The sequence below is a fragment of the Ambystoma mexicanum genome, chromosome 4p, assembly GCF_040938575.1.
Source record: "Ambystoma mexicanum isolate Mex_15411 chromosome 4p, UKY_AmexF1_1, whole genome shotgun sequence".
In the NCBI taxonomy this organism is placed as follows: domain Eukaryota; kingdom Metazoa; phylum Chordata; class Amphibia; order Caudata; family Ambystomatidae; genus Ambystoma; species Ambystoma mexicanum.
In genome coordinates, this window is record NC_090927.1 from 915,093,730 (window position 1) to 915,107,997 (window position 14,268).

The window sequence follows — 14,268 nt, forward strand, 5'->3', positions numbered from 1 at the left end:
AAGAGGGGTTAGCCTTCATTAGAAGAGATAGGACTTCTTCAGTATTAGTGTGCCTAGTTGGAGATGGAGCCGAAGGATGATGGTAAAGTAGACAGAGTGTAGAATTTAGGAGGAGGAAGTGTGAGGAAGATCAGGAGAGAATCTCTAATTTTAGAAATGTTTGCTGCAAAATATTCAGCTACGTCATTAGCTGTGAGAGTGGAATTGGTAGTCATTTGGAGTGAATTTAGGGTGCCCTGTAGCCGGCGAGGATTGTTGGATTGAGCATCAATCAGGGTAAGGTAGAAATTTGATTTCACACTATCAAGAGTGGCAGAGTTTCAGGTCCTCATGTAAGTGGTTATGCCCCCATTTGTGCAGCAGCTGACACATGTCTGTAAGGCGCGAGCCTATGAATGGGGTGACCCATGGATGAGTAATGTTAGACTTTGGGGGGAAAGGTATCAGTGGCAGTGAGAGGAGAAGGAGCCATATAGCAGGGATTGAAAGCTGGTGAAGGCAGTGTTGGTGAACGAGGCATCAGGTGTGAATGAGAAGAGTGAGAACTGAAGGTCACAGCGAAAGGGAGAAGGTTTCCAATTCCTTCTAGTAATAGGTAATGCAAATGGTGAGCTGTCAGAGAGTGAAAAGGAGATGGTGGTGTAAAGAATGGAATGATCAGATAGGGATGGTGTGACAGTAGTATTAGTGGACGAGAGAGATGGAGAGATCAATACGTGATTAAACAAGTTAACCCCATTGTGGGTTGGTAGGTTATGGATAGAGTGCAGAACTTGGTTACTAAGAAAAGACTGAAGTTCAGATTTCTGAGAAGTGGTTGGAGAGGGAAGGTTAAAGGCACCTAAGAGAAAGAGCTGAGAAAGAGAATTAAGGAGTTGCCCAAGTTCTTCAAAGAATGGTACAGTGGGACCAAGAATGCGATAGATGAAGATGATCTGAACCGAGTGAGGAGGAGTTATATGAGAGATAAGGAATTCAAAAGAGGTAGGAGAGGATGTGGATTTGTGAGACATTGAGACAGAAAGAGAGTAGGTGTCCGGCGCCTCCACCTCTGCCATTCAGTCGTGGAGGGTGAATGAAGGATAGTTTGGAGTTATGAAGGGCCGCTACAGTGGCTGTGTCAGAAGGAGAATTCCAAGTTTGAGTGATCCAAGGAGGTTTAGGGGAGGACAGCTGGCATGAAACTGGTCAGTGATAAAGGAAGTTTTGTTGCATACAGACTGAGCATTCCAGAGTGCAATGTTCAGTTGGTGCGAAAAGGGAGAGTAGAGAAGTTGAGTCTCAGAGGAGGAAAAATTAGCTGCATCGGTGTTATGGGAGTTATGGTTAGCTCGTCAGCTTTGCTTTTTTGAAGTAGAAGGTCGAAGAGAGATCTAGTGGGGATTTCGAGATGTTAGTTTTTTATTTGGATTCCTGTATCTTTTGTTTGTTTCAACAAGGTAAACCCTTTTCCAGAATCAAAAGGCAGTGTAAAGATTAATATGACCCATGTTGTATTCAGCAAATGTATTGTTAATTTAGTATCTTTATTTCCAGAAACAATGTGCCATTTTGAATGTTTGCAAACACGACTGCAGTAGGTATATTGATGTCTTTTGAAAGGTTTTTTTCAGGTAATATTATTAATTTTATTTTACCATACAGGGCCAACCAGTTGGAGAATGTGATTTTAACATACGAATGTCATGCATTGAAAAGGAGCTTATAATGCCAAGACATGAAAAAATGAAGAACGGACTCATTGACAAAATGCAGGAGCCTTTCAGTGTCCGAAACAAGCCCTTCTTTGACATCCAAAATGCTAGAAAGGTACAGTTACATTTTTGATTTTGGTTTAAGGAATTAAATATTGAATTATTCTTTTGGTTAAGCGAATGACTGTTGCATCCATTCTACCAATTTCTTTCAGAACTGTGAAACATGTCTCAAAGAAGTTCAGACATGTTTTTTTGTGGGTAAAATGTATTTACTAGGGTTCACATCTCAACTATGTGGTATGTATACTGGCTGTTCAATACAATGAGCTATAACATACATGACTACAATACAATCGACATATTCCCCTTCAATTACAATGCATTAACAATTTCGCCCTAACATAGAATACCGATTTCGCCAATATATGTCCTTGGTCGGTATCCTAAGGTTGATTCTACCGCAATTGAACTGCTGAGCCTCTAGCCAGTACTATCTGTCCCACCTGACACCAGAGGCACTGGGGATACCACTGCTCCACCCTACCCCCAATTACTAAGCTGCTGGGCATTAAGATATGCCACGAGAGGGCCACAAATGTCTTTAGGCCTGTTTTTTTGCTACACAGAATGCCCCATACTCCGGTTCCACATTACTAAATCAAATCACATCTTCTAGCCAGGTCTTGGAGGCAGTGACAGTAGTGAGCATAAGGCCAGATGGATAACTTGCATGCAATGGATGGGGATGCATAATAACTCATACACCAAATAATCGAACCAACTAGGAAGATGTCAAGGTTTTCTGTTATATTAACAATTATCTAAAACAGGTAGTTACAACAGACATCAACGGACGTTCGCTCGAGCTCTCAGTGAATTTATCATAAAAACTTATTTATATACTAATAATTCATCATAGGTGACGTCATACTACGTGGCAAATCAGAAAAACCTATGAGGGGTTGTGATAGGCTCAAGGGGAACATCTAAGTATTCTTTCAATAAGGGATGGGATTGTGATTGGATATCTACTGTCAGGTGGACAATTTATGCCTACCTCTAAAACATGTCATCTTCAACACTATTGAGTACACAATATATCCTTGGTTTTCAAACTATAAGGCCCTTCGTTATACGTCCCTCTACAATTGGTTGGTATGCTTGTGCCATGTCAGGAACATTTGGTTCACTTAGCAGCACATACGCTCATATCCAGGTGCCAGGAGGTGGACTTGACTTTACCTCCCCACCCAATTACCTCAACGTCTCGTCACCCATGCCTTCTGCCATGAAGATTGTCTTTGAACTTGACATTGCAGAGTTTTCTTGTCTTCGGGAGTATAAGAGAGTGCGGGCACGCACTATTGTTGTTCAAGAACTCCATGCTGAACTCTATTTCCATCCTTAGCTCACGTGACAGGAGACCACAATTTGTTCCATTTTGCAGCATTTAAATGTCTTAAATGAATAAAACTTTGCAAGCTTGGTGTTCTTTCTTTGCGCCTAAACAAGGGATGATTCAGCTTCCCATGTTCACCGCCTCCAGGAATAGATAACCAGCTTTGACTACTTCAGCTTTGGTACCAGGCCAGACAGCCTCGCCATTCGTATCCACGATCTCAGCTCATTCTTTGCTGCAACACAGCTCTCTGCCTTTCCTCTCCATGGGGCCGGGCTTACTAAATTCATGACACTGTGTCCAGTTTCTATACAATGGCGGCTTCGCCTGCAGTCTGTTCACTACATGTAGCCAGCTTCTAAAATCACTTAGTCTACTTGCGTTAGAGCATCTGTACAGTTATTAAACTGCTTGCATTTTCTGCAGTGCTTCGCACACATGCAATCTTCTTTTCACATATGAAAGTTTACTCAGTTCTTAAATTCGTCATCAGTTTGTATAAGGTCCATGCATTCTCTTCAGACAGTCTTCTTGGGGTGTCACGCTCTTCTTTCGTGATGTCATCAGCTCCTCTTTCGCTCTTTTTCATATTCCTTCGGGGAGTTCCTCCCTCAGATTGTCGTCTCTACGGGTATAGATTTGGTAGGGCTTTCTCATAGGGTATCTTCTTTCGTATGTATGCCGTTGTATGGTCACAACTGCTGGTGTCAAGCATGGCACGATCACAGGCTTGCAACATACAGGAAGTAGGGGGACGGGATTTCCTGCAGACACATGCAGCTGTTCCTCTACAGTAGAACTGGCCCGCTGTACTAAAATACATCTTTGTGCTAGTATCATACCTGTGGCAAACTGTTTCTGAGAGCACTTCAGCAACCCCGGGAGCCACCCAAGCCTACAACACAATATTTTGCATTGGACTTCATGACTCAATATCCTAGTAAATCTCACCACAACCTCCACCCAGAATTCTTGGATGGGGGACAAGACCATAGCATGTGAATAACGTTTTCTGCCTCCCCTACACCTGGGACACACTTCCAATTCCGTAGTGGAATTGAAAAATCGAAGACAAGAGGGAGCCAGATAGACCCTATGAAGAGTCTGAAAGTGGATTAGCTTACGTCTAGTGTTTACCCCCCCACACCCTCACTGCTTTTCTGAAAATGAAGCGCCAGCATCCTCCTACGATTTCACTCTACATTTCAATGCCATTTTCGGGGTGTCTCGTAAGATTGACCCTTTACTTGGGAAACAGCATGTTTTGCTGAGGCCAAGTTCAGGAGGTATTGTAACAGAGGCAGCGTTGCAGGCTCCACCGGGAAAGAGGAGGACCAAGCCGTAAAAGAAAATGATTGAAAACGGCTGTGGAAATCCCTTCCCATCTTTGCTCCATTTTGATCTTGAGATACAAAAACCCTATCCGGATATAAATAACAAAAATGCCCAATTCTTCTCTTTTCATGTCATTACATCATCGCACATCGGCTTAGGGATTCTATATGCCAGAGTCTGCATGCTGGAGCATAGGGGGCCTTCACCTGCAATCGCTTGAGAACCCTCCTCCAAACATGTATACTACAAACCACCGAGTCAAATGTACACCTAGCATGGACCTTCATAGAAATAAGGGTACCCTGTAATGAAAAGGGACGTACAAACCACCTCGCAATTCGCACATGAGGGTAGGAAGTAGAGCCCGGCACCCAGTATGACGCAAAGTGGAGTTGCAACGCAAAAATATATTATTCCATATCCGGGGCTCTCCAACTCCTCTGCTATCCCATGGCAGGGCTAACGTGTCCCAGCAGACCCGGGAGGAGTCGGAGGGGAGGGGGGGGGGGAGATTTTGGATACCACACTAACTTAACCATTATGGACATCATTTCTGCAAAAATGCCTCTCCAGGTCAGATAGCAACATTCTGAAAATAATGCAGAAGTTTAGCGACAATCACCATCTTGGCCAGGGCAATGCATCCTAATAGGGAAAGGGGTAGAGCAAACCATTTATCCATCTTAGCACTAAGAATTTGCAGGTAGGACAGATGGATTTCCTTTAAAAGAATATCAACACTCCTGCTGACTTGTACCCCCAGATACTTAATCGAGGTCAGGTCCTATCTATACGCTTCTATATCCCTCGGTTCTATCAGATCTTCATTCAACTGGAACAATATCGATTTCAACCAATTAATGCAAAGCCCTGAGAGCCTCTGGATGCTTGAAAATGGAAAATCACATTATCTGCGTATAGAGAAACACACTCCCTCACCCTGCCCATAGCAAATCCTCTCCCACAATGAATCTTCCTAATCCGAGCAGCCAGCGGATTGATTGCTATGTCGAAAAGAAGGGGCGTTAGCAGGCAGCCCTGCCTTGTCCCAAACCCCAATATGAATGGTGCAGAGCGCTCACCAAAGAGGCATATATGTTCATTAGCCCACGCATATAGGTGTCGGACAGCTGCAAGATGATAGTCTGGGAGACCTACCTGCTTTAAGACAGAAAACGAGTATCCCCACTGGACCAAATCAAATGCTTTTTCTGCATCTAATAGGGAGGCCACTGCCTTTACGTCAATCTGCAATAAAATTGCAAATAGGTGCAGGAGGTTCAGAGATGTAGATCTTCTGGGAACAAATCCAGATTGGTCTGGATGGGTTATAGTCATTAGATATGGAAGCAGGCCATCTGCTAATATTTTTGCAAATATTTTCATGTCTTAATTGAGTAATAAAGGATGCGCAATCCTGTAGGTCTTTCCTGAGCTTCAGTATCAAAGTAACTACTGCCTCGCAAAGCTTTGGGGGAAGCAGTCCCGAGCTCATCGCTTACTGACACATATTCAGCATGTGAGTAGCTCCTCAGGACCAAACTCCTTATGTAACTCGGCCGTAATAAATCAGTACCGGGAGCCTTAGAGGTAGGCAGCAATTTTATGACTGTCAAAATATCATCTGTTGTAAATGGGGAGGCAAGAGGTTCAATAGCTTCTTAGCCCAGTTTCTGTAAAGAAGCCCCAAAGAGGAAATCCACTAGCGAGTCCCCATCTGGCCTACTGCGTGATGCATAAAGATGCTCATAATATATACAAAATGTGTCAAGAATTTGTTCCGGATCAGCAACCAGTTGTCCACACTAAGTGCATATCGCGCTACATCCGTATTACCCCTCTCCTGTCTTACCATTGCAGCCAACTGTTGACCAGGTCTTGCCTCCTCTCCATATTTCTAAGCTAATACGGGTCATGCACAAGTATTTCACCTCACGATCCGCATCACTATGAAAACGGTCCTGTGCCCCCCGATCACTGCCAAGCGTCAGCATTGTTGGCCTCCCGAAGCCGAAACTACAAATCTTTTAACTCTAATTCAAATCCTTTTAATTGCCACCGAATAGCTTTCAGTACCCCGAATTCTAGTGACATACATCTACCCTGCAAGAATACTTTAAATGCCTCCCACACAGTAGCCATGGAGTCAACTGACTCCAGGTTAACCTCAAAATATGTGTAAATCATTGTTTGCAGCACCTCACTGCGGAGCACTATGCAAGTCAAGGCTGAGGCCTTAAAATGCCAGTCTGGTCTAGCCACCACCTCCCGCCATGGGTCTATTGTCCATTGAATTGGGGAATGATCTGATAGTGTCCTTGGAATAAGGGCTCATCCCACTGTCATACGCACCATTGCCGGATGAATCAAAACATAGTCAATCCTTGATGCCATGTCATGGACCTATGCATAAAAGGAATACTCCCTATTCACAGGGTGCAGCGTCCTACACACATCTTGCATCCCCAGGTCATTCATACAATTCCAGATCCCACAAGCTACCTGTGAAAGATCTATCTTTAGTCCCATGTAACATTGTATTTCAGTCTCCTGCACATACAATATTAGTATGTACATATTTGTAGCATTCATGAAGAAGCGCCTCAACAAACTCTGTCTTCCGCATTTGGGCCATAGACATTGACAATTGTGATAGGGGTGTGAGCCAAGATACCCAACATTATCACTAACTTTCCCATTGGGTCTATCACTTGCTGCACCAAACTAAACCCAAGCGACTTAAGAAACAATGTCATAACTCCCCTTGAATAAGTGGAAAAGAAACTAAACTATCTGCTGCTCCTGCAGGATCTAGCAAAGCCTTAATTTGCTGCCCCAACAGAGGTGTCTCCTGCAATAGGCTTATTTTAGCACTGTGTCTATTGCGATAATTAATATCTTTACACACTTTACGCAGGTTATTAAGCCCACCAACATTACAGCTTGTAATATGACAGACGCCCTTACACCTTCAATAAGAAAATAAAACACACAGCACTGCCACTGTCACCCATGACTCCTTTCTGCCCACTCATATAGCCACTTCTGATCCACTTATACTGTCTGAAAATGTGAACTGATTTTCAATATAAACACCCAGCACCCCCGCTCTTTACCACCTCGACACTGCACAACCCCAACCCGCAGTGAAGAACCTACCCTCTTCAATGCAATTGAACCCCCCACAACAACATGGATATTTACCCAGGGGTGTTGGACTTAAAGACTTTGGCGGCCAAGCCTATAAGAGAAACCCCGTAGATGAGGAGGCCATTATACTTCAGATATGTAGCAAATGAAATGTTATGTAGACTAGAATAACTGTACCGGTGATTAATACTATCAGAAGAACCAAAGCCATAAACCCACATGTGCCCAACAACAAAATCTAATTAGCAAATAGACATGCTATCAGTGGTTAAGAATGCTCAAAATAACACAACCGGGTCCCATTAGCATCACACTCTGAGGGATCCTGATGCCGCAATAGTACCCTCAGTAGTTATATCCATCTGTGGGTAGGGTTTCCAGAAAGTTTTGTACTTTTGCCAGATCCGAAAAAAAGAAAGTTCTGGTATTATGAATGACTCTCAGTTTCGAGGGATACAGCATAGCCTATTGCAAGCCATATTCCCTAAGCAACAGTTTAGCCACCAGAAAAGTTAGACAGACCCTCTGGACTGTTGCATTGAAATCTGGTAAAACCAGACTCTAGCTTCTTTATATGGACAGTCTCCGAGCTTTCGAGCCATGCGCAGTATCACATTGCGGTCACAATAGTTTCATAGACGTGCGATAACTGGGCACGGGTTCCATCCTGCCGTGGGCTTCTCTATTGACACACAGTGGGCCCTCTGATCCAACTTGGCATTAATGGATGCAAATCCACTTTTCATTTCAGTTAGTACTATACACAGATCAGGGGCTAGGATATTATTGCCAGCAGATGCACTCAAATCACCTGCATTCAACACCACCTCCTCAGCAGCGGCGGGCCGGGGTGATGAGATGGCTCCCTTACACAAGGACAGGCCCTCCTTCTGGGTAAATTGTGTATGAGCTTGCTTTTTTTGCTCTTACCCATGTAGAAGTTGCACCTCCCCACCAGGACAAGTCGCAAGGCACACTGGAGCAGTCATTGCAAACTGTCAGAAGGCTGCAAGATACCAGATCAGGTGAACCGTGCCAGCCCAAACTCCCTCTCTGCCATATGCGTGATAGATCAGCCTCCTCAAATATTTCTGCAAGCTTTGAGTGTGGGCAACTGGTCTACACTCTCACCTCACCCACATCAGGCCTGCCTCCAGGACAATTCTCCCAAACGCACACACTGACTGATGGGATGCAGTCCTTATCACATCGTTACTGTGCGCTGCAGAAGGATCTGATCCTGCTCTGCTGATTCTATGCAGACTCTCTCCACCCGCATTATTACCAGGGCCCAGCCAACAGGAAATCACAGGCCTGCGTATCCCTCCCAAAGACAATCCGACCCTCTCTCAGGAAATAACCCACTTGCACTTCACCAGCCTCCACAGGGGATAGAAGCCCATCCACTCCAGTATCATGTCCAAGTCCAGTGATCATCAGCAGGCTCACACAGAACTTTTCAGACTAAAGCAGTCTTTTGTATTATCAGTTATCTTTAACTGGTAACAAATAGCAAGTTTGCAATTAATTATATGGGCCTGGTGAGCGGAATTGTTAAATCTTACTGTAGAATTTTATAGAATGTGTCGTTCCCTCAAGGAGGTTGGTATTCATTAACTCCTCCCAACAAGCTGTTGTGGTAGTCCAACATGTTTACGATCAAGGCTTATGTAAGATATCCTGGGTTGGAATGAACAAGGGATTGTTTCTTGTTCCTAAGGCATTTGAGAGTGAATTTTCCAGAAGATTCTGTAGAATTAGTTTGAGTTTCGTGTAAGATAAAAAGGTCAAGAACAACTCTGATGCTTTCATTTGTTTGTAGAAAAGAAATGGTTGACACTGGTAGGATTAGAACAAGAAGAAAATGAATTGAGAATGGCTGCAGGAGAACAAAGTGACAGAAAGGTTGTATTCATATTGGTCATGCAAAGCATTTTTGCTTTTTCATCTAAAATTGAATCACTTAAACAGGAGATTTACTGGAAGTGCGTAGAACTGTTGTACAGGATGGCTTAATACAGTTTAGCCACAGTTGCTTAAATATGGAAGATGATGTCCAAACAATTTAGGATTCATCTCATACGGTGCATGCAAGTGTTAAAACAGTAGTGGGAAGCAAATAGAGCCCTGCAAAACCGCAAATGGCAAGCAAGTTGAAAAATCTGAGGGTGGTCCTTGCGTTACTTGAATTAATCTGTTACTCCAGTATAATTTGTGCTAGCAAAAACCAAAGGAGGAATCTGAAGTCACAGTGATAGGAGAATGTTGAGCTATAATGTATAAAAAGTAGTTGACTTGTCAAGGTGGATCAAAAAGCTGTACCTGTTCTAGCCAACCTTCGATAGCAAGGGTCTGCAAACTTTGGCTCTCCAGAACTCCCACCAGCCCAGCCCTAGCCAGCATATACATGGTGTGCAATCATGGGAGTCCTAGTTTAAAACATCCAGGGGCCACAGGTTGCAGACCCCTGCTCTTCAGACATATTTGCAGTCTTATTGCAGATGTGTGGGACTCAGTCTAGATTGTGCTGGACCCAGAATGTGGTTAACATTAGAGAAGGACACTAGTTCAGATGTGACTACATATGCTAGGGCTTTACCTAAAAAGAGGAGCATAACTGGCTGAGGGCAGCAATGTTTGGGTCAAGGGAAGGTTGGTTCAATCTTAATTTGATGCCAGCTAATTTCAGATTTGACGGATTCTGTTTGTTGTTGGATTTGTTAATGAAGTGACAGAGTTTGGTATTCTTAGCTAGCATAATACCTTGGATGTGAACACTCTAAGTACTTTTAACGTCAATTATATCGGTTGAAGATCTGGGTTTAGTGCATTTTATTTCTTTCCGGGCTAATTCATGTTATAAAGATGTGAGAGAAAGCCAGAATGAAGCAGCCCTTAGGGAAAGCAGCCTTGAAATGAATGTGTTATCACAGTTCAAAGACCTTGTGATGGCGTACCATACATCTGAACCATACCCATTGATGGCAATGGCAAGCACCCAGGCATTATTTGTATTTGTTTATTATTTGTAATGCACTCCTCACCCAAAGGTATCTGGGTGCAGCAAGAATATACAATGTATGCGGTACAGCATGTTACAGGTAAATAAGAATATTTACATTACATGAAAAGCATAGTGATGCTAAGCAGTGCATGGCGGGCATTATACAAAATGGTACATTGAAAAGTATCACAGCGCAAGGTGATGTTCAGATGTCATTGGAGACTAACCAGGTTTTCATGTTTTTTCTTAAACTCAGGAACGTTTGGTCTGTTCTGGGGTGCAAAAGTAGTGAGTTCCAGTTTTGGGCAGCTGGGACAGGGAAGCTCTTCCCACCTGCTCCTTCCTATAGCATGCATTCCAGAGATGATACATATGTGAAAATGTTCTGTGCTGTGGCTAGATATTTTCTGAAACTGTTACATTTGACACATTAAACCTATATTTGACACATTAAACCACTAAATATAAAGAACATAAATCTTGTTCGATGCTTTACCTTCAACAAATCTGGGGGCATATCCATGCTCTGTGGGCAGTATGTGTTTGTGTGTCTGAATTAATCTGTGTCGTACCAGCAGTCACACTTAACTGCATCAAGGCGCATTGCTCATGGAAGAAAAAGATGAACATACCCCAAAACAGACTGTATTAGAAGAACAGCAAGGTCTTAAGAGCCTTATGGAAAGGTAGATCCTCATCCATTCTACGCGAGATGTTTAGCAAAGCGTTGCACAACTAGGGCCTACATTTGAAACTTGGTTGGTTTAGGAATCTTTAAAAGTAGCTGGTTCTCATATCATAGTGAACAAAATGGTCTATAATGGTGGTGAATTATAGCATCCATATACTTCGGGATAAACCATGCAGGCACTTGAATACCAAACGGAGCACTATGGATAGACACATTCTTGCATTTAACAGGAAGCTAGTGAAAGGTTTATCGAAATGAAGTGATGGATTTGTGTCTAGATAGCCTGAAAGCAGGCGACCAGCAGCATTCTGTACAATCTGAAGTTCCAAGAGTTGTCACTTCAGAGTCCCAACATACACAGCGTTTGCATAGCACAATTTAGAATTTATAAGGGATCTTTCTCAAGGTAAAAGCCAATGTGCCGATTTCGTTGTTGATTTCGTTGATTATTTCGTTTTTCTGTTTAGCAACTGGCTCCATTGAACTTATTCTGTCTGGCATGAGGTATACCTAATTTCTTTCATCTGCAAACCTGTGCTTGGTGGTCTGAAACTAAAAAAAGTACTACCTTAGTTCTTTTGGTTTTTGGGGGGTTTCTTACGCCAGCATATGGTACAAGTGCACAAACACAATTATTTATTGTTTTCAAATATATTCTGTTCTCCCTAACAATAACACAGTGTGACTGTGCTGCTCAGTGGCAGATGGCTAACACAGCTGAGGCGCTCTGAAACTGAATGAAATGCTTGTGCAGGCATCACCTGGGTCACTCCTACTTTGCTTATTCCATGCCATAATATTATTTTATTTCATCAAACATCAAAAACCACTCATTATATGTAATGCAGGATGGTCGATGCTGTGGTGGCCATAACGCTTAAGGTTATTACTACCAACTGAAAAATCTTTTAAAACTTTGTGTGCTGGTATGGTGGTATCGGATTGCCTACGTTCACCGTATGGGCATATACTTGTACAAGAAAGTCGCCCTCCTCGCATGCAAAACCACATCCCGATCTCTTTTCGAAGATTTGTTTATGCATTTCTGAACGGTGGACTATGTAAGTTATGCTTTGGGAAGGGGGAACTGTTAATAGCTGTCGCTCAGTCAGAGATGCTAGAGTACAGGAACTTAATGTATTGGTCTATATGTAATGCATGAATATGACAATGTGGGTATGCTGCGGCAGAGGTGTGGGAGAAAACACTGTCTGTATGGCAGTGCTTGGATGACGTGTACCCACCCTGTTGTTTTTGGTTGGAATTAATTGGGTACCTGACTAAAATTTGACACTGGATTCCATATTTTTCTCCCTTCTTTTCTTTTTTCCTTCTTCTTCCTTGCCCCTTTTTTCTATCTCTCTCTGCCTTTTGTCTCCATCGTTTAATGCTTTCTACATATAATACTTGTGAGCTTACTTTCCGTGGCATACCTGTATTATCTTACGGATGGAGAGCTGTAACCTGAATTGAAGATTTGTGGCCATTGAAACTCAGTGACCATAATACACTGCTACTCTTCTCCAGTGACCACCCAAAACACATCTGGGAGAATCTCCCATATGGGCAATATTTACGAATCAGGAGGAATTGCACCAACGTCGAAGATTTTTATAAACATGCTGAAGATCTGGATAAAAGACTCATCCAAAGAGGGTAGCCCCGCAAACTAATCACAAGATCCAAAAAATACGCCAGATTTTCCAACCAAGAGGCCCTCCTAACCCCGAAAGAGGGTGAAAAACTTAAAAATGAGAGGATTACATGCATCATGACCTACAGATCATAGATCTTTCAAATCCGTAAACTAATATCCAAATATTGGCTGCTTGCCAAATTAAACTTCCCAATGAACACCTACCTAGGTTCGCGTTCAGACGTGCTAAAAACCTTCGTGAGCAGTTGGTTCATTCAAGGTTTCTGAAACGTCCCCCTAGACTGGGGTTATGGGATTTGAGAATTACTAGTGGGTACTCTCCATATGGCAGCTGCACCACTTGCAGATTCACCATAAAACTAAAAGATTTCAGTTTCAGTGGACAAGTTTGGACACTCCGCAACCAGACTAACTGCAAAACAAAACAGGTGATCAATTGTATAGAATGCCCTTGCGGTTTAAGATATTTGGGCCTTACTATGAGAGCGGTCCACATCAGGATATGTGAGCATAGGTCCAGGATCAGATGCAGAAACCTCACTGAACCTCCAGTTAATCACTGTGTTGAATTCCAGCACTCTGCAGATGATATACTTTGGTGTGTCCTGGATTTTTTACCTATTCTTCTAACATACAAAATAGCTTACAAGTGAAGGAAGCGAGATGGATACATAGACTTGACTCCTTCAACAGGGGTCTTAACGAAGAATTCACAATGCCAGTATAGAAAGTTACCAAATACTTCTGATGATCATGGATGCCAGCACAAAAGGTTACCTAATACCTATAATGACCATGGATGCCAAGTGGTCACAAACGAGTGAACTTTGTGCTTTATATGAAGGTTGGACATACAACACATGTCATCCTAATTGTTCACCATAAGCTCCACATTGAGCCCTTTTCATTCACTCTCAATACACTGGACGTGCCAAACATCCTAAAGCATTATGAACTAAACACATGTGCCCTCCCCACGGCCTTTACCATTAGAGTTAGGCCTGCTTCCCCGCCCTTTTCCGTTTTTGAATGTTTACCCGTTCCGAGACACTACAACTCTAACGGGTACATTTGATGACAACCGTCCTTGCCGGTCACCACAGCAACATAACAACCAGGATGGAGTCAGCGCAAACTCAGATCAGCACGTCCTGATAGGATGTCCACAAAAACGAAAGTAAGTAACCATGGTAACACAGCCACCATGCTGTCCGCCACACTTTGCAACCTCTAACGCTGAAGTATAAAGCTCCTAGTATCCATGCTACCCGGGAATTCCAACAGCAGACACAAGCTGTCCTGCACGCGGAACACTTTACGAGAAGGCAGTTAACT

General features: G+C 43.0%; 1 protein-coding gene across 2 annotated transcripts in view; it reads left to right on the forward strand.

Annotated features, from left to right (window-relative positions):
- The window catches only part of RNGTT (RNA guanylyltransferase and 5'-phosphatase), a 2,962,270-nt gene that overhangs the window by 1,376,181 nt on the left and 1,571,821 nt on the right, over nucleotides 1-14,268 (forward strand). For both annotated transcript variants that reach the window (XM_069606512.1, XM_069606514.1), the window contains exon 11: nucleotides 1,645-1,809. In XM_069606512.1, coding sequence (XP_069462613.1) covers nucleotides 1,645-1,809 — 165 coding nt within the window. The remainder of the gene's footprint in view (nucleotides 1-1,644; nucleotides 1,810-14,268) is intronic.